Below are 21942 nucleotides of genomic sequence, written 5' to 3'. Positions count from 1 at the left end.
CATGGAAAATAAATGAGTGGATGGTTTTAGTTGGTAATATTAGACCCACTGTGGTTAGATTGAGACAATGTCTGCATACTTTGGGAAATCTGTTGACTTGATCGAATTCTGCTTGGTTAATGTGACTCATCGGGAACAAGACCCAAAGAATACCTTTGTGTTAAGGCCAGGGTCAGAAAGCACAAGTTCTGGCTAAACTCATCAGGATTCTGTGGCAAGTTTTTATGTAAATTGGAGCTGCTGTACTTTACATGCGCTGTTGGGGTACTTTTGCATTTGACTGTGAACCCTATGTTAAATGCTTCACAAATACATTGTGGTGGATGTGTGGGTGTGACGGTGTCTGTGTAGATGTGATAGATGGCCTCCCATTAGAGAGTTGACAGACTGAGAGATGAGAGGACAGACCAGGCCAGCGCAACATGATAAACCGGACCACCTTTAAACTACCAACCATACATCAACAGACACAGAGCAACACACCAAACACTGAACAAAATAGAGGACAACAGAGTACCCGTGATACAACAAATACATGAAACAACATCCAGCATCTAAAACACAGATCAAATGCATGCGACGGTATAGGGATTATTGCAGAGAATACATTTAATATGAAAATGTGGACAACCACTACATTAGATTAGCCTTTGTCCTAATGAAATCACATTACCCTGCTTTCAGTGAAATGACAATAAAGGACTATGTTGGTTCTATTATTTGACATTTAAAGAAAAAAAGTTATGCTGCAACAATCATGTACAGTTAAATAACATAAATCAGAATGGGTCTGTTATCTTTAGAATAAAATACAAATCTTTCAAAGACAATTGATTGTGATTTAATTTTGTAAATGTTTTGCGGGTGATTTACTAAGAATAACACCGCAAGTGAAATAATGTGCAAACAAAAATATTAATATTCAGGTTTTGTGTGGATTAGACCATGTTCGCACAGGAATCATCTACTGGAAAAAACAGTATTGGTTCACTGCTCAGTTCATTTGCTTGCTTTTACCATGTGCAGAGATTGAAAAGAACGCTGAGCCCATACAGTATAAAAAAATAAATAAAAAAATAAAAAAAAAACCCCAAGGCAATCAAAGTCCATTTTTTTTATAAGAACAAACCCTTAGTAGATCAAGACCACAGTAATTGTCGTTCAACATATGAATAAAGTTTGTTTTCTTATCATAATCAATATACATTACACTTACTTTATGTTTTTTCTCAAAAATTTAAATAAGGAAAAAAAAATCCTGCTGGGAAAGCTCGGCACTATTAACTGATCAAATGCTGAAAGGATTTTAGTTAAAATGTGTGACTGTGGCTTCAAATGCCAGAACATTTTAACAACTGGACAAAGTTTGCGTTTAGATAAGTACATGATTGAGAGTATCACTCCAATTTGGCATCGTATCTGAAATATTTTTGAATTCTTCTATTCCTACTAAAAAGTCATAAACAGCTTATTAATTTGACTTTTCTTTGAATTAAAGAGGTGTAGATGGGTGTCTAGATAACTGCACGCAGATACTGTATTTTTCTTTTCACAATTGAGTTAAGATCATTTCCGCATTTAATAGAAAAATAAAATCTATTGGCAGGAGACTTTTGCAAGCATTTCCAATATGTACATAACATAATGGATAGTGCAGCTACTTCACACTTGGGTGATAAGCCTGTGTTGAAAAGCTGCAAGCATACACATATGGCATATAGCCTCACTTATGAAGAGATTGAACATACATGGGAACGCACACATGGAACCACACAGCATGAGGTTCTGTGGCTAAAGGTCATAGTAAATGTAGTTGTTTGAAGGTGTGTCTGGACTGTGATAATGCCGAGAGAGACAGCAGGCTGCCTTCCCAACGTTAATGTCCCCAATTTACCATCTAATTACCGCTCGGCTGGCTTCATAGCCACACTTATCTAACCAAGACCCAGGCAATTTAATTTCTGATTGTATAACTGCAGTGATGGAGGGAAAGTTGTGGAGAGAGGGCACACAGAAAGAGAGAAATGTGGACTAATGTTAATAAATTAGAGATGGTGAGAGAGAGAGAGAGCGAGGGAAAAAAAAGTAAATGTTGTTAATAATGTCAGAGGGAAAAGAGTGTGAGAGAAAAACAGATGTAGAGAGAAGAGTGCTGACACCAATTTGAAAAGTTCACGTCACTCTACTTGTGTCGGGAAAAGAGGGGGATGAGGAGAGGTGGAGGACGAGAGGGATGGAGACGAGAGGGGGTAAAATTACTGATAAGAGAAGTAGGGGCACATTCGGCTGTGAGGACGAACTTTAAACCCTGGGAGTGGGGGAGGAGGGAGGGAGGGATGGATAGAAATGGAAGGAGGGTGGGATATTAGCAATAGGAGATATACTGAGTTATTATTACCGCTGGGGCTGATAAAATAAGCGGATCGAGGAAGAAATTAAGGAAGCACAAAACTGAAGGTTAATCATGATTGTTGGAAATTAATATTTAGCATTTAGAGATGAGAGGTTAAACATAAATGTATGGATGAGCTCCAATGCTACACCATGTGCATGTCTATGTCTGATAACTTTATAATCTACAAATATAGATAATGACTATATTTGTTGGGCAGTATATCTATTATATAGGATTTAGGCTGATTTATTGATAGTTGCTTAAGCAGGCAATGTAAGAAGAACAGCACTCAGTTTGTGATTATCTGCAACTCTATTGCTCCATACCATCGATGGGCGCGACCTCTGGTTGATATGAACTCTGGTGTGATTTCTGTTATTGTGGTCCATTTATGAATGTTGAAATGCTGCCATCTAAACAAAGACTGTCATCTGAAGTATGGAGAGCATGGACCAATAACATCTAAATGAGCTAAACTTTTTTTTCCACATCTTCCAAACTCTAAGCGAGTGCTCAACTGGTAACAAGAAACCCACAAGTGTTATATTAGTAAGTTCAGTAATTAACTTTTGTTAGAAGAAGGTGAAGACACAACAGAAGAGCAAATACAACTTAAATCCCAAACACTGCACTTTAAGACACCATCTATGCTTAAAAAAGACATTTTCTAATATTAGTAGCCAATATGTTTTACTATATAAGGCCCCTGATTCCACCACTTGATAGACGGTGAGCTGCTGCGGTGGATGATAGGAGACGTTCCACTGAGATTTACTTACATACATTTAATTTGCCACCGACCACTAACGCTCTATTTCCTCTTAACACTTCACTAGACTAGCCTCCATCATTATCCTTTGCAAATGGCTTACTCCTCAGGTCTTCAATTTCCTCCTCCTGTCTCTCTCAACCTCTTCATATCTTTTTACGACCCCGAATCTACCCTTCCTTTCACACCTTCATCCACCTGTCTTTTCTCGTTGTCTCTCCCTCCCTCCCTCTCTCTCTCCCCCGTCTCGTCTCACTCTCACTTTCTATCTCTGTCAATAGCGGAAAAGAGAAGACAGATGACCAGAAAATCAAGACTTACTGACAGCTGCTGTCAGAACACATCTATCAAACATACCTGACACACACGCACACACACACGCGCTCACGCACAAACACACGCACAAACACACGCACAAACACACGCACACGAATCATCTAATGTTCAGACAAGGAATCAGCAGATTTTTTTCAGGCACAACAGCCAGACACTATTGCCTCTTTTTATTTAGTGTCAGACGCCCGCTTTCTCAGGACATGTTTTTAAAAACCTGAATAGTGAATTACTTCCATATTATGCAGTAGTGAATGCTACTTCAACGCCAGCAATAATTTTGTCTTAGTGTTGTATATTTAAAGAGCGTGCATCACATTTCCAAGCGCAGCTCTTCAGGAGCAGCAAGTGTGCCAAGACATATCAGCACAACATGTCAAGAGTTTACACATCGCAGCCAATCGAGCACCGTACGGCTGTCACAAAACTGATTAGTAATGAAAAAAAAAATACAGGCGGTGGGAGAGGTGAAAAGGGTCTTATTGAATGCAGATCATCAACAGAGGTGCAGCCGTGCTTTGCTATTAGTTGTGAATGTGTCTCAGCTACATCAACAAACAAATGATCATTTGTATATAAAACTGTATCCAGCATGAGGCAAATAAATCACTGCTTTTATTAAGTGTCATTGTGTTCGCTTCTGTGCAGGTGGCAAGTGCGTGCGTGCGTGCGTGTGGCAGTGAATGATTCACTGGGCTGAACTGGAGCTCCTTGGCCTTGGCATTAAAATATTACACGCAGAATAGCTAAAACATGCCTGTGTGTATTTGTATGTGCGCCTGCTTTGTCTGCAAACTATTTCAATGCTACCCAATGAGAATGATGGATTATAAAGTAAACGTACTTTGCACATTAAATGTTAATCATTACAGTTTTCAGTAGTCTCCACGGTGGGATCCTACGAGGACACTTGATGTCGGAATTTGGCATTAGAGTGAAATACGAGCCTTTTGTTATTTGTGTGTGTGTGTGTGTGTGTGATTAATTGTGTGTAAATGATTAGGCGCACACTACCTGCAGATGTCAATGCTGTGTTCAGTCATGGATACCAGCAGCTTGAGTGCGTAGAGCGGGATGGGCTCTGCTGCTCGAAGAAGAGACTCGTACCTAGACGTAAAAATATCTGAGTACAACATTTGGCTTTCATACCGTTAATAATTAATGCACTGTTCTGATCATTAGTAACAGAGTGTAAACTAGAACAGATCTGGAGAGAGGAGTGGAGAAGAGGGGGAGGGGAAAACTAGAGTTATAATAGGAGAAGGAGAGGAAAGAAAATATGAGAAGAGGAGCAGGGGAAGAGACTGAGGGGAATGTGAGTCTGAGGAGGAAGAAGAGGAGGAGGAGGAGGAGGTGAAAATAAAAGTGAGCAAGAGTTTCAACATGAAAAAGCCGTGCAAATATAAACTAAGTCAATGTTATAAGAAAAGACAGTATATATACACACATAGTAGATATGGAAAGATGAGAGAGACAAATACACCACAAACAACAACATCATATTTTGTGTTATTATTCTGTTGTGTTGCGCACAAAACATCATGACATTCATCTGGATATAATATCTCCACCGGGTCCTGGGCTGACTCAGAGACCTGTTATACCTGGCCACTGCCTGGTGAAAGAGGTCACACCTCTAACAGGAGTGGAGATCTTGACTCAACAGTGAGGCTATACAAATAAAATGCTTGTTTGTCAAAGCTATTCAAAGGAAATCACGTTAAATGATAGGACCACATTTGGCATAAAACCATAGGCGAAAAAACATTTTGATCATTATTTACCTAAGTTCAATTGTGGTGTCACTGTCTGTTTGTTTTTGTACAAAACAAGATTAAAGAGAAATCCAGAAACAATGTCAGGCTGCTACTTTAAAGTGGACGGACCTGGGAAACAACAAATCTGTGATGACAGATGTCATTTGGCTGCAGCAGGTTCCATCATTTCTTCTTTTTGCCATTCGTCCTTCTTCCTCTTTTGTTTCAATTGCTCTTTCTTCAGAATATTCAAAGCCACCATCATCCTGGACCAGCAGCACCAAACTGATTTCAGACAGCACCCTCAAAACAAACACCGTCCACTCCACTGCAAAACACGACACAAGAAAACCCTGTAACATGAATATTATACAAACATGCTTAAACAGTAACAGGCTCAGGAGAGGAATCAAAGGGATGACAAGTAACAATGAAACTCAAAGTGAATGACCCAAAAGGCCAAACAGGGTCAAACACCACATGCTAATAAACAATTGAGGATTACAAATTTAAAGATTGAAGTGAAATCTTGTATTTGTTTTTTCCACTTGACATCAAAGTGTATTACTGGAGGTATTTCTTATTTTACTCAGGTTTAGCTGCCTTGACTTCCTCGTCCTGTATCATATAAGTTCTTCTGTTGTTATTGCACAAATGTCCCTACAGTATAATCTCTGTATGAATGAGAGAAAATCTACTCTTTGGGTATTCTTCATCTTCACCTACATTTCAACATTTCCCAAATGCAATATTTTCCTCACTTTTTCTTTTCTATTATAACCTCTCCGAAAATGTCTTTGTAATCCCTCTTCAAAATTACCCACCGCACGTACCATTTCTGCTGAAAACCAGTGAAGTCAGAGGAGGCAGGATGGCATCCACAACCTTAAGAGGACATTAACAGACACAAACCCTGTTAAGAAATCATCTCGTGATGATCATTGATCATAATATAATCTGAGACGCTGTTGAGTACTACGGTGAGATAATACCAATGTGATACAATCTGAAATTAATTACTCTCATTTCGATAGTACGTACGTTCACATAGTCTCAGTTCTCTAACATCTTATTTAACATACAGTATGTCAGAAAACAGGAAATAATGTATTTTTGGAGTGAATATAAGAAGAAACATGGATTTATATTAATGCTGTAGGTATCAACCAAAAACTACTGTCAAAGAGGATCAAATTATTCTGGAAATGCACTGTTGAAGGATTTCTTTGATCAAATACACACATGCACACACATATTCACACACAAACATAGACTTCCATAACTGTCTAAGCCCTTATTTAGAGATGAATCTGTATTGCATTAATTTGCATGATTACTAATATTACCATAGAAACAACGCTAATGCTGCGAGAGTGTGTGAGGTTGTTGCATTGAAAGCAGAGGAATAAAACTACAAAGGATGTTGTCCACCACTTAATGGTCTCTGTATTAATATCACAGCCATCAAAAGACTGGATGGAGTGTGTGCGTGTCCGTGTGTGTGTCTAAGTGAGGCGGCTTGGTGCATTCTCTCTGAACTCAGTACGATGGGCAGCATGTCCATCCCATTTCTGAAATCCTTTCTTGTCCCCATTTTTTATTTTATTTTTTCTGTTTCGGCTGTTTCACCATGTGTCTGATGTCCATTGGTGAATCTAAGGTAGTTTCTCTTTACTGCTGTAAAAAAGAAATTGAGAAATTCCCTATATGTCGCATGCAGATTGTGTACAATGCATGTGTTAATAGTGTTTTATGCACATCACATCCACACAAGACATAAGCCAAAATGTATTAATTCACTTTTGCTGTTTCTGGAGGGTAACCTGCCTCTTACCCAGTGTCAGTGGGAATGAATAGCCTCCAGTCCTACTCTGAGTAAAGCAGGCGGCAAGAATAAATGTATGGATGATTGGATTTATGGATGGATTGATGTATGGGTGCATGAACTTCTGAATGGATAAAACTGTGCATCGGTATTCTTGGGAAAAGAAACATATATCCTTCTTCTGTATATTGTAGATAAAATGGCTTTAAAAAGAGTGGAAATTAAACAAAAAAAAAGAAGTAACCTTATATCCTAAACGCAGATAAAATTCTATGAGTCAACCACGGAGCGCCTCCTGCTGCAACATGATCTTGGACTTGTGGAAGGTGGTAGGGGTGACAGAGCACATCATAACCAGACCACGACCTTCCCTCAGAGACAGTTACATACACTGAACGACTACAAAATGTACCTCATGGAAAGAGACACAGACTTTCTCAAAGCACCAACAAATAGACTAAAAACCTCTAATACCGCAAAGGAGCCATAATGAGTCTTAATCTTGAACTCTCTGCTCCAGCTGCTAAACATTTCCCTGTTGTTTTTAAACAATGACAATTCAATCCTGATTCTAAAGTGCATATTTCAAGGAATAATGCCATGAATAATGACAGATGTGTGTTTGACGACGCACTTGCAGAGCTCACCAGTATTTGCTCTCAACAAAATGTTAACACGGTTTCCCATCAGAGAGCTTAAAGGCTTTTAATCAACAGCCAGTCCGAGTGAATTCCTTTCAATTCTGAATTCTTTTCACATAAATAAAGTTGAAATACTCTACTTCGTTAGACAGTTAAAAAGAAAAGTCCCAAATGACATTATAAAATGACTTCAGTGAACTCAGAGAGTTATGGTGACAACTCAGACAGAGAACTTCTTTCTTTATTAAGATTCCAAGACGTAAACTACCTGAAACATGTCCTTGTCCAACGGGCAATAAAAGTTAATCTGAGCTGACTAGGGTAATTAAAGTGTCTTCCTGTGTTATTGACTGTCAGTAGCAGCAAGTCTTCTCTTTGCTCCTGCCTCTTCTTCTATTCCTCGTGTTTTCTTTTCTTTCCCTCCAGCCTGTCTGCATCCTGCTTTCCTCTACTTCCATAAGTCAATAGTCATTAAACACAATCTCATTGTCCTTTCCCATGTACATCCTTGTATGCCCACACACACACACACACACACACACACACACACACACACACACACACACACACACACACACACACACACACACACACACACACACACACACACACACACACACACACACACTCTCACACACACACACACACACACACACACACACACACACACACACACACACACACACACACACACACACACACACACACACTTCTGTTGGTTCAATAGTTGATTAGTGTCTCGTCTAATAGCTTACAAGTTGACCTTCTGTTTTCTGATCACCAAACTTTAGTAGACTGGAAGACACGTACTGAATACCAAGGGTCACCCTACAAAATGAGCACAAGCTGTATCTTCACATATAGCACCCCAACATGCATTTTGTTTTAAATGTCGTCATTTATTTTCTGCAAAATTCCTATGCAATCAAAGTTATGTGGTTATTGTACTTTTGTTTCTAAATGGGAAAAGAGAAACAATCTATGTTGACAGTCTGACAGTTGCAGAAGTGCAACAGAATATCAGGATGATGACAGGTTGTCTCCAAACTCCCGTCAGAGGTAATGTGCTGACATTTGTTGAATATCACAAGATACCTGTCCTATATTGCTTTACTAAACTCTCAGCAGACAGGCAGTCAGTCAGACAGCCAGTTAGTCACAGAGACAGACAGACCGATAGACACTCAAACACACAGGCAGTGCATCGATGACAGTAAAGCCAATGGCTGACGAGTTTGCATGCATACTTACAACATGATCATATGGAGTGATGACAGCGTGGTGCTGACTCAGGAGCTCCACAATGGACAGAGTCGTTCTAATCAACTCTTCACATGTTGCTATGCCTAATGGAGAATCAAAAAGCATTCGGCGCTACTGAATCAGGTTTTCATTCAAATGAAAGAATGACCTTCATGATGAGCGGTTTAACCTACAAACACTGCTGGATTTTCTTTATGGGTTTCACCTCTGGATCAGTGTTGACGTTATAATATTTTAGCAACTTTTAGTAAGTCACTAAACCTCTTCAATTGATTCAGATAGGTGAGATGGCTGGCCCAGCCCTATAGCACTTTGTGTTGTCCACTTGAAATTCAACATGACATCAGTCTCTCCAGGGTTTGTACTGTACTTGCATCTCTACTTACCACCTTCATATAATGATTATTTATTTCAAGACTTAAAGGTTACTTAATAGGACTAATAGGACTGTTTAATAGTTGGAGCATTCTGTTAAGTCTTAAGTGGCATAACATGGAAGACAATGATTTATGAATAATGATGAACAAACGTATAGGAGAAAGACACTAACCACATAGAAAATGGCACTAGTTTGTTTGAAAAATGATCATTGCAGTAAAAACAACAGTAACAGTTTACTCACCCACAGCACTGGTTATGTTTGTTTCGTTTGACTCTACAGAAACAATGCAGTTCTGGTATAAAGAGAAATCATAGATTGCATAAGTAAAAAAAAAACCAGAAAAACTTCAGCAAATCTGGTGGATAACCTGATAAATAAATCTTGCTCTCTGGTTAGAGATTATTTGCAAAGAAGTGATAGCAATAAAGGCCTTGGAGAACACTATCAAAAATATTATAATGTTTGTTGCTCATTATTGAATAGAGCGAATATAAAGAATAGAGAATAGAATATAGAATAATATTCTTCATGTTTTCCTCTTCAATTATGTTTCAACTCCTGAACTTCAGACTCCATGAGCTGAATATTTTCTTCTTTTGGTATTCATGTAAATGTCTGTTTACTAGGCACTACGGCATTTTATACACTTTTTTGGGCGCAGATCCTTAACAAGAAAAATATGTAGCAGTCCAAATAATCTGGATGTTTTTTATTCCAGATCAGTGTTTCTATTTGCAAAGCACATATTGACAACATTGCAATGGAAACATTTGATCTAATGTCAGTTGTTTCAATTGCTTGAATTTGCTGGGAGGTTTGCACAAAATCTGACTCATGGAAATGATTTATATCCATGAATCCACTGATGAAAACAAAACAAAACTTTTGTTTTCCATTAATCTGACATGATGGTTGGGACGCTGAGTCATGAGCACTTACCAGCAGGGATCCAATCTGAGTCAGAAAGTCCTTAGTTACGATTTGACATCTGAAGACCTATCAGGTGAGAGAAGGTAACACAGATACTGTAATGATAACAGGGCGATACATCTCTGTATCAACCATCAAAGGGATACAAGGGCTTCATTGGTTTCTCCCGGAAATTCAATGTGTCATAATAGGGATGGTATTGTTGTTTAAGACACAATCTATATTGGGAAAACCTGGAGACAAAAAGGTAGACATTTGAGTCCAAATGATTTTGGTTCCTGTTACCTGAGATGAACAAAGTCCCTGCACCACGGATAATGTCGGCAGTGTTTGTTTAAGCTGTCTGCTTTGAGCTGTCGATGGGTGTTTCCTTCCAATCACGACTCGTAACGTACATAAGGTATCCTCTAGTGAAACAAGACAAGAACAGGAAGTAATCTGAGTAAAATACATATAATAGGGCCAACAAAAAAATAAATGATAGCATTATAATTTATTCCACAAAAACAAAATGGGAACTAATTTCATATCTAAACAAAAAAATGCATTAAAAAAATAAACAGAACCATTTTTCACATATGTGTACGAGTTTGTTAGTTTACCCATTATAACTGGAGCAATGCCACTCAGATATGCAACGGCTAAGTCCAGGCATTGAGTCAGGTATGCTGATTGGCCGGGATTCTCTCTTAGAGGAGTGGCTTTGCGTAGGTCTCTCTCCAAGTACATTACAAGCCTAGGCAGAAAGGACAGACAAAAAAATAAATGTTTGACATTACACTGCTCCAAATAGACAACCCAGTTTTATCTGTTTGTTGCACTGCTGTTAGATCTCAGCATGTGTATTTCAGCTGCACTCAGTTTGAGATGTTTGGCAGTATCAACTAAACGATTAACATTTAAACAGTGAGATTTTGCAAACAAATTAAGAGATAATTGTTATTAGGCTGTAAAATTCTTGACAAGACGTGTGAAAATAAGGAACAAAAGGGTCATCCAGGAGCAAGGGAGACAGCTCCCGAAGATTTTTATTCTCGTTCTACCGTGTCTATTGAACGGTAATCAATATTATTCTATTCACAAATTCAGAGCAAGGAGGAAAGGTTACCACCACTAACTGATATTCATTACAACACTCCAGCACACCCACAGATGTGTAGCAGTGCACGCAAGTACACACACATACACACGCGCGCGTGCGCACGAGCGTGAGCGAGCACAAGGACGAACGAACGCAGACACATGCAGGAATTCAGAGAGGTCATATTAGTTAACAAATATTGATTCCACGCTGTAGAGTGGGAGCAAAGGGAATTACAAATTCAGTGTTTTTCCTCATAATGTTGAATAAAAAAAAATTAACATTCAAGCTGCACAGTTAGAGAAAATCCAACCTTGCAACAGTTACTATACTGTCCAGTGTTTCAGATTACTCTCATTGTGCTTACATTCATGTTACGTGTTTGATACAAAAAGAAAAAAAGAAAAAAAACAACCTTAGCCATTAGTTTGTCATATTCAAATTAAGTCCCAGTATAACCTTGGGCCTTCATTGAGAAAGACTCAAAACGTGTTGATTAAATCCATTCATGTATAGACTGATTACAAAAATGGTTGTCTTGAATGTTTGCAAGGAACAACCTTTCCATGAATAGACAGCCACTTTAGAATTACCTGGTTGGTGTCATCAAAGTAAGAGATCTATACAGAAGTTTGAAGCGTTAAATTTATAGCAAACCTGGAGGCGAGCATTCATTCCAAATCAGGCTTTCCCTGAATGGTAATGCTGTGGCATTTAATTTAATTTCACTTCATAACTCAAGCAGTGACTGTGCAGTGCGTGAACAATCTATGAGTCAACAACAGTCAACTTTTTTCCATTGAGAGCAGGAGATTTAGCCCTTCCGGCTATAACAAAACCCCATGTAATATATGGCTCATGTTGACTTGTATTTCATCAAATGGAAGCCTTTTTTCAAACCCACATTTATTTATTTTTTGTGTTTGTGTCCAATTAGACCGTTTTTTTGATATTCTGTTAACGAGAGTTAATTCACATGACAATAACTTTTGTGATGAGATGTATGGTAAATTGATAATGAAGGATTATAGGATAATGTATTTAGTCATTTCTACACAAAAATAAATTAAACAAGGAATAAAAAAAAAATGCTCAAAGAAAGGAATCGGAACATGTCCCAGTCATGCTAAAACCCAGTTTACAAATGGTGCTCAAAATGAGAAATTGTGATCATCATATTAAGGGAAACAATGTATTACAATAGATAAAGTGAAATGAACAAGTTTAATAGAGACTTCAGTTTGAACCAAACTGGTTAACCAGGCGACTGTCCAAACCTTGCGGTCATCTTTCCAGACTGCTAAATAAAGAGAGACAAACTTGCAACCTCTCTGCCAGTCACTGTGGGAGATTCACAAAGTACTCACACACTGCTGACCTACAAGTGGCCCACTGTGTGTGTGCATGTGACTGAATCTGTTGAAAGCCATCACATTTCTCTCCCAATGGCAATCTTGCTCAGTGAGACCTGTGCGAGCATTTCATGAAGAACGGAAAAAAAATATCACACACACACTGACTTTCATGGTACAGAGGAGCTAATTAAACACAATGTGCCACAGTGAGAGCAAGAAAACTGAGGAAAAGGCCTGTGTGCGTGCGGTTGAGTCATGCAGGGTGCTCAGTGGGAGAGAGACAGGCAGGTCAACTCTGACAGCTCTAACTCAGTTAACAGAGGGAGAGCAAGCGAGAGGACAGTTGCACTGGAGAATACGAGTGTGTGTGTGTGTGTGTGTGTGTGTGTGTGTGTGTGTGTGTGTGTGTGTGTGTGTGTGTGTGTGTGTGTGTGTGTGTGTGTGTGTGTGTGTGTGTGTGTGTGTGTGTGTGTGTGTGTGTGTGTGTGTGTGTGTGAAAAAATGTTGAGCCCAACTGCAAAGATCCAGAATAAGACAAAAGAAGTTCCTAATTTTTCATTTTCTTTCATAATGTTTTCTACATTACAGTGGCAGGAATGTACAAGGAAAATATATTATATAACGTTAAGGGCATTAGGATGTGAGAATGCTTTGTATTATTTTTACTGGAGTGAAAAAGATTGATCGATTATAGTCAAACTGCACTGATGCCAATTTTTGAATGTATATTTTCCATAAATATATATATATAAATGTATTGCATTCTTAATTTAAGAAACACTCTTATTACTTAAGCTTTCATTCTACAATAATGGAAAACAAAAGATAATTAGGTGGCATAATCAGATTAGCACTTTAGTTATTCATTTATGTTTTCTCAGATTAGAAAATGTAAAAACAAAGGGGAATGAATCTCACTTGTCATAAATTCCCATTCCAAATAACCCCAATCATGCTCTTTTATGAAGAGGTGTGTCTGGCCATTCACATGTATGAAATGTCAAGGAACAATATCAGTGAAAGAAAAAAAAAGATCTCAATGAAAAAAAGAAAATAATAAATTGGCAACAAAAGAAAGAGGGAGAAGACACACAGCAACATGGATGTTATAAGGATCCATATGTCAGCACTCTGGGGCTTTTATTTCAAAGTAAAATGCTAACTGGGTTTATATGAACTGTATACAGACACACACACACACACACACACACACACACACACACACACACACACACACACACACACACACACACACACACGCATATAAACTTTACATATATATAAAGTTGACAGTTGCATTGCGGGGTGAATCACAGGGCAACCAATAAATGAACCATTTGAAGTTGCTGTAAAGTTACAACATACAGCAGCATAAATTAAAGAGCTTGGGTACATACATTTATATTATCATTCCCACAGCTGCTGTGCTAGTTAACACAAAGGTTACCCAGAGTACAACCGCACTGCCAACAACCCCAGGCAGCATTTTCACGAAGGAGTGTCCTTTCTAAAAGCGATCTGCTTTAGGTAGCAGATAACTCAGTTGAACTATGTTCAAAAAGTGCTTGCATCAGAATAGGAAACATCCGATTCAAGATAAATCACTCCTTAGAATTATGCATCGTAAGATTTGCTGGTTCAATTATTTAATGAGGCGAGTATCAGTTCAGTTTACTGTAGTAGTAGTAGTAGTAGTACACACTAAGTCAATCAAATGTCGCTTTTCTTTTTTGGCTTTCTAACCTTTGAATGAAAACATATATTTTGGTCTGTTATATATAAACACAACAAGACAGGGCTTGTGAAAAGTATTGATGTTTTCTAATCAAGAAATGAACAGCTGTTGTGTGGTAGCATGGCTGAAACAATCTGAACATCAAAACATGTTTCTCACATATAATAATATATATATAATTATACAATTAGTACAATTGGTTTAACCCGTGTGACAGAATGGCTTGACTCTCGAACCAGCAGATGCTACATGTCACATAATATTTTCTTATTTACCAACAGTAGCTGTCAAAGTATCTACACAAAGCTGTGTATTGGCGTACTAGTTCCCATCAAATTAGCTTTACAGCTTTCCAGACTAAGAGTTTTTTTTTATTTTATTTGCACCACTACACTGCAGAGGAAATGTAGCTTTTGTTCTGGTGTGGCTGAGTAAGGCAACATACTCTCATACTGCATACAGCTAAATAATTAAAGGGAAATCCCACCCTGAAATGAAATTCACAAATGCTACTTGTTTGTTGTCTGACAGTTCAGTCTGTGTGTGAACATGAGGCAACTACATTCCAGAGAAACTAATTAGCCACTGGTCTGACAGGCTGAGTGAACACTGAGCTTCACGGGGCTAAATTTGAGCACGGTTAGACAGTAGGAGGGTGCATGGAGAAATGTACAAAGTTAAGAGAGGCGCATCACCCTCGAGCGGGATACACGGATTATCACTATGGTGCAACACCGTACAATTAAGCAGAGTGTGGCTGTAAATGACAAAATGAAATTATTTTTCAAACTTGCAGCATCCTTGCATCTGGTTATCACAATACCTCGCAGAGCTCTGGCTGTTCTAGATAGGTCACGTTAATGTTCAGTTTCTACCGAGGAGCTCACATTTACAGTCAAATCACAATGCTTGCCACAGTGCTTCGAAGAGAATTCCAGTTTATTTCTAACTGCATTTTTTTTTTTGGTTTGTTTTTATGATGACACAACACGTGAGATTCGATCAGTTTAACGTGCCAGTTGCAATTCCAACAAGTCTAGTTGTTACCTCGTCTGAAAACTTGTTTTTTCCTTTGTTTTCCTGAAAGGCACACATTATTTGTGAGTGAACGTTGTATTTTCAGTACCTTTGATGACAGCAGTAAAGCAGAGTGTGTGTGTTGTCCTGTATGAGTAGCAGGAGCAGCAGCAGTGCTTTAGCTCTTGTTACTGTGGATGGACTCTCCAGAACGCGCAGCACCTTTGACACCACTTCCTGTAAAATGCAAACATGTGAATGAGAGTAGTGAAAGATTTACTGAGATTTATTCTGCAGGTGTACATTGTGATGTAAGGAATCAGCTAATGGGGGTTCTCGAGCTACTCCAGTTTAGTCCCACATTCCCAAAAAATGGATATTAGGTTAGTTGGTGACCCTAAATTGCATCATCATTCTATATGAGAATATTCCTAACTTACCAGCTTCCCGAGCAGTATTCAAATTCATACAAAACTTTCTGAAAATCCATGAACAGACAGACTAAAACCTAATCAGCTCAGACTCCACGTCAACACTTAATATGCACACACACACACACAAACTTGTATGCCTAGAGCTACTTCAGGCTGCCGTTCACTTAGCAGCAGTAACTGGTTGGAGGAAAAAATTTGACCAACCAACATTCATTACCATTATCATTATCACCAGCGCCACACGACTGAAAGTGTGTGTCCCTGACGGCTGTGTGAAAGCACGCACATGCGTGTGTGTTTATGGAGTTACACACCAAGTTAATTAATTTCAAAGCCCTGCAGTGTGTGCCTTGCTGATAAGTCCCTCCCCACTACCCATGATGCTTTGCTGAAGTAGAAGGCTGCAGTGTGTTCATTCAGCCAATTAGCCCAGATACCGACACACTCAACAAATTAGCGTCTGCGATGGTGCATGCACACACACCGTCATTTTCTCTCTCACACACACACACACACACACACACACACACACACACACACACACACACACACACACACACACACACACACACACACACAGACAGACACAGAGTTCTGTGTAAACAAACTCTTGGACTGTCTGTCTTTGTGCCAGGGGAGCGTGTGTGTGTGTGTGTGCGTGCATGGTGGGGGGGGGGGGGGGGGGGGGCTTGGGTGAATGCATATCAGTGTATAATTAGAGCAGAGTTGAAGTACTAAGTTTGTATTCTGGTGTTAAATTGGAAATGCTCAATGCAAATAAATTCAGTTCAGAGTCAATTACCAATGGTAGACTCCAAGTTACAAACCTTCATATCAATTTCAGCCCCTCTGCCTTACTAAGATTAGCACATCACATACACAGGAGATGGGCTGTCTTATGAAAAATTAAATAAGCAATTCCTGACAAATTAGTTCTTGCAGAGTTCAGCAGTAGTTCATGAACTGCGTGGAAGAGGGGGTAAAATAGAGGTAGCACAACAGTAAGACTTCAAGAGTTTAAGGCAAGTTTTGTTTGTCTCTTCATGTTGCTGTGTAGTTATCCAGCAGTGTGTTCATCCTTTGCACACAGTATGAAAACCTCCTCATTAGAAAACGCCTCACGTTTACTCTAAAAAGCAAAACAGTACAAAGCCGTGATGTTTCCAACCAAATGTCTATCAAATACTGCGGTGTTAATATCAGCTAAATACTGCATTAAAACGGCAGAATAGTTTGATTAGTTATTTTTGGTGTTTCTGAGTGTGTATACATACCTTGCTCTGAGAGAAGCGATGTGTTTGGACCCGTGATGTGAGCAGGGCAGTGGTCACAGCAGTGAGCAGGTGCTGCTGCACCCTGGCCCCTGCTCTGCCTATGGCCTCTAAGATGGTCACAGGGCCACAGGTGTCAATTATTGTCAAGAAGACTGCCGGGACCACCCGGGTTAACCTAGAAAGAGCCTGAAAAAACAAACACACATGCACAGTCCTTTTTAAAGCCGATAATGTTGGAGGGTTTAGGAGGAGCATCTTTCCAACATATATAAGAGGAATGGTGAAAGACCTACAAATGTTTTAGTAATTCAAAGCACAGAGCCAGGAACAAAGAAATGTATTTGATTTAGAGTCTGACAAGTGGATGTTGATTTGGCCTCATTGCATGCTCTTCATCTTTATCCATTAAGATATAGGAGATACAGTTGTGGGTAGCTACCGCATTTTTAAAAAGGAATTCTAAATTTCCCTTTTCTGCATTATTCATTTAATTATATATGATTGGTCAATGGATGTAGTCAGAGTGTACAAGCAGACCGGGAAAGTCTAATTCCATTGCTTTAATCTTGCGTGATATTTGTGAAAAACTGTTTTCTTATCTGTTTGTGAAAACAGTTTCCTTTTCAATGCCAAAGTGTTGGAGCTGCGAGTGTTTGCATAACATAAAACAATGGGTCTTATATATATTTACACAAGGACTTTTGTGTCCATCATTGATTACAGAAAAATACTGTCTTTATCATGCTTTATTTTTTACATTCTGAACACGTGGTGCACCCGAGAAAGTTCCTTTCCGTTCCCAGTATACCAATAACATCATATGCGCGGGGCACAATAGCAGGTGAGGCATGAAAAAAGTGAGATGGATGGAAAAATTTCTATCCAAAAAAGTGTTGGATCGAAGTGTTGGATAAGCGTATTTGCATACCACTGAAGCAAATCAAGTTTTGAGTGTCATCTCAGTCGCTGCTCTAACAGACGACAGAGCCGATGTTAATGTTAGTCCTCAGTAGGTTTTTGTTTGTTTTCTTTACTTAAAGAACACTTGATTGTTTTCTTGACTTTGGAAGTTTAAAAGATACCAATCAATTAACATGAATTACTTTATCATGGAATTCCTTCTTCTGGCAAAGAATGTGTGAATTAAAAAGTCCTGCTTCTTTTATCAAATTATGATGATGATGATGATGATGATGATGATTCAGATGTGGTTAGTTGTGTCATAAATGCAATTGCATACCCCTGATTATTAAATGAAAAAAAATTATATTAATCAGGTCCCAAAACTTATTTAAACCCACGCGTGTATAAATGTGTGAGAGCATATGAACTTACAGAAATGGCCGTGACTCTGACAGCCTCCACATTGGAGTGAGTAAACAGGTACCACAGGGCCGAGCCAAGTTCTGTGGTAACCAGACTGTGGAAGGGATCAGACACAGTTGTGGCAATGTTCCCCACAGCTTTCGCAGCCATTTGATGAACTATGGGATCATCCTGTGAGACAGACACACAAACACAAATACAATTAACCAAAACACAGAAGGAAAATCAATACAGTTGATACATGTGTGGTGTTTCTCCTTCATGAAAACAATGGTATAGCCTACAACAGATGAAATAACTACTAACTACAATGCCAATCCAATTGTCTAGCTTCACCAGTCCAAGCATAAGCAAACACAAATAGAGTCCAGACAGATGGTCAAATCAGTTTGGGAAACCAGATAAAACACCATCACAGTGACACTGACTTCAATGACCCCACTTTGCATATTGTTTAGATGAATGAGGCCAGAGTTCTGTGAACAGCAGCCACTGTGTGATAGTACATTTAATACATTTTAGGAACAGCTAGTTGCTGGATGTCTGTTATGTTTGTCAATTCAAGGCCTTGCAACTCTTTAAACTATAGTCAAAGTTCACTCAATTTATGTCACATACAACAAAGTACCATAGTATTCTGTGCAGAGAGCCGGTAAGCTTGAATACATGCCTAACACTGAAAAACTTTGAAAACCTGACATCGTTGTGGATTTATTCAAATACACACACACACACACACACACACACACACACACACACACACACACACACACACACACACACACACCCACACAATGTGACAAAATGACGTTCCAGAAAAAACAGGATGTTTCGTCCTCCTGGTGTAATGTTTCACATGTTTTGTAATAGAAAAACACAGTGATTGGAATCAAATTCACATCTACAGGGAACTTGTGGCCAGGTAATGTCAAACACATGTTTCTGGGATGTGGACATGAATACCTGGAGAGAGCCTGGTAAATACACAGAGAAGACATACAAACTAGACGAAAAGGCCCCCAATCGGATTCAAACTTGGGATTACCTCATTGTGAGAGGATGGTGCAATACCAATTCACTTAAAAAACTGTTTCATTACAACACCATAATTCTGGTTCATTGTTTGGATAACGAACTGAAAGTTAGATGAGTTCGTGTGTGAAAAGAGCAAACGGCGGCAATGTACTAAAAACTAATGCATTACCAAATTGGAAATTAGATTAGCTCTCAACATCACTTCAATATAAAAAGGGAAGCGAGGCTGTGTGTGCGTGTTTCATGGGTACACTGACTGCCTGGAAGAGTGTGCAAATGTTTGGGCGGTGTCTATGTGTATACTGTATGCCCACACACCTTTGCCTCAGTTGAGAATAGTTGTTTGTGCTCAGACAATGGGACCGGGCTAATGAAATCTCAGTGGCTGAGGAAATTAGTTTCTCCAGGAAAGTCATTGTGGAGAAAGACAGGAAGTAGAACAGAAGTGATTGCCTCTGTCAGGTTATTATTGTGTTTCACTGTGTTACATCAGTCAGACGCGACTCTCCCCAGATATGAGATACAATGGAGTCTATTCATAAAACACAGTTGGCCATATTGTGTGTTAAAGCTTTATGTTAATAGCAGAAATGTCATTTCACGGAGGCAGTTCATCATGGAAACTCAGAAGAAGACAGCTTTAAAAAAAAAAAAAAAAAAAGGACACTTAATTGTGTTAATTAATTGTGTATAAAACTGTAGAGAAATTGGGGACTTAGGAACAATACATGTGTGACAGAATACAAAAACGAGTTTTTTTTTAATCCTATTAACTGCCTGTAAAGTTGTTTTGGTTTGTTCCTTCAACAAACACCATGCAGCTGGAACCACACAGTCATGTTCATCGTGTTTATGTTTATGTATGCCAAATGATGGCAAGCACTACATCATCTCTATTTTCTCCTCAGTTTGTTTAAGACAGCCATACTTTGGGCCAAAAATACAGAGTTTATGTTAATTACTGACAGCAGATGGGGATTTAGCGATATAAAGGCAGCTATTTTTTTACAGCCAGTGTAACTGTTGACACTACTGCCATAATCATTTAACAATCCTTCACTACAAACTGACGACATTCACTGTGCTGCGATGAGCAGATTGTGAGTTCATGTGTTTATACGTTCAGGTGAAATATCCAGTTTAAAAACAATATTCACACCATCTGCCTTAATTCATGCATTATGCAATGCTCGCCCAAAATATCCTGCCATCCAGAGGAACCCTTGTGTCTAAAAAAAGTTGAACTTTAGCACTTCACAAAATGGTGATTCTCAAATGGATACACAGATGTATTTTTGGCATTCAACAACGCCTCAATCTTCAGCTTTCTGTGTTTAGTGGTTATTTCACATTATACAGTCTACAGATGTATCATTGCCAAACACAGGGGAACTCTAATCTTAACTGATAACTTAAATAAGAACCCATTAATCCAATATAGGACATCACATTGTGTATTCAACACCAAGGGACTACGCTGAACGACAGCATAATGAATCCTCTGGCACCCCTCCGGGAACTCGTGGAATGGTCTGTTCCAGCATTCCCCAGGCCATGCGGGCCAGCTCACTAATGAGCCCACGGGGGAGCACCCACTGTCTGTGTGTTTAATAGACTGTAGCCCTGCCAGGAACTACACAGGGAAAGGGGGGTGGGGGTGATGCGAGAGAGAGAGAGAGAGAGAGAGAGAGAGAGAGAGAGAGAGAGAGAGAGAGAGAGAGAGAGAGAGAGAGAGAGAGAGAGAGAGAGAGAGAGAAGAGAGAGAGAGAGAGAGAGAGATCTTTACATGTGGTTAGGAACAAGTAGCTCATGCAAGAAATTCCATCATTATGATGCAGAGAGAAATACAGGAGAGAGAGGGAGAGGGAAGAGTAAGTTAATCTCATTATCATGTCTCCCAGTATGAGGAACAAGTTCATCCAAGAAGCACACTCATTATAACGCCTCATGTTCAACCTCACATCCCCAGAAAGGGAATTTTACGGAAATTAAAAATATATATTTTTTTAGAGTCGTTCTCCTAGTAACTTGGCAATGAGGTCAACATATATTGTTTCATTACAAGTTTTTGCCAAGTTCAAGAAAATATAATAATTATTCTTAATTTCACATAACAGTGTGGAAATTCTACCTTAGAAATGAAGTGGTGTCTCGCTTCTTATAATTCAAGCACCAGTCTATCATTACATAAAAAGGCTACTATGGTTACTGGTAGAAAACGTTGTTTCACAAAATAAACATGAGAATACAATATGGAATTTTGTTGAGTATATTCCCAATCATTATAACATGAAACAAACAGTAGAATGAGGCAAAGCAACAGTCACAACGGCATCTCAATAACAATTTTGGGAAGTTCTGCTCTTTCATAAAATTTTAAACGTGTTTTC

The 21942-nt window shown here is 38.9% G+C and overlaps 1 protein-coding gene across 1 annotated transcript in view; it reads right to left on the bottom strand.

Moving 5' to 3' along the window:
- ulk4 (unc-51 like kinase 4) overlaps window positions 1–21942 on the bottom strand; it is a gene marked incomplete at its 5' end in the record, with an annotated part of 69537 nt that overhangs the window by 25391 nt on the left and 22204 nt on the right. The window contains 11 exons of the mRNA XM_080472102.1: window positions 4512–4604; window positions 5384–5582; window positions 6088–6139; window positions 8972–9066; window positions 9606–9657; window positions 10305–10361; window positions 10581–10702; window positions 10898–11031; window positions 15593–15720; window positions 17192–17377; window positions 18527–18688. Coding sequence (XP_080328228.1) covers window positions 4512–4604; window positions 5384–5582; window positions 6088–6139; window positions 8972–9066; window positions 9606–9657; window positions 10305–10361; window positions 10581–10702; window positions 10898–11031; window positions 15593–15720; window positions 17192–17377; window positions 18527–18688 — 1280 coding nt within the window. The remainder of the gene's footprint in view (window positions 1–4511; window positions 4605–5383; window positions 5583–6087; window positions 6140–8971; window positions 9067–9605; window positions 9658–10304; window positions 10362–10580; window positions 10703–10897; window positions 11032–15592; window positions 15721–17191; window positions 17378–18526; window positions 18689–21942) is intronic.

Source organism: Lipophrys pholis, assembly GCF_963383615.2.
Source record: "Lipophrys pholis genome assembly, chromosome: 9".
Lineage (NCBI taxonomy): Eukaryota > Metazoa > Chordata > Actinopteri > Blenniiformes > Blenniidae > Lipophrys > Lipophrys pholis.
Note: the sequence above shows the minus strand (reverse complement) of the source record. Positions and strands in the feature narration are given on the sequence as shown.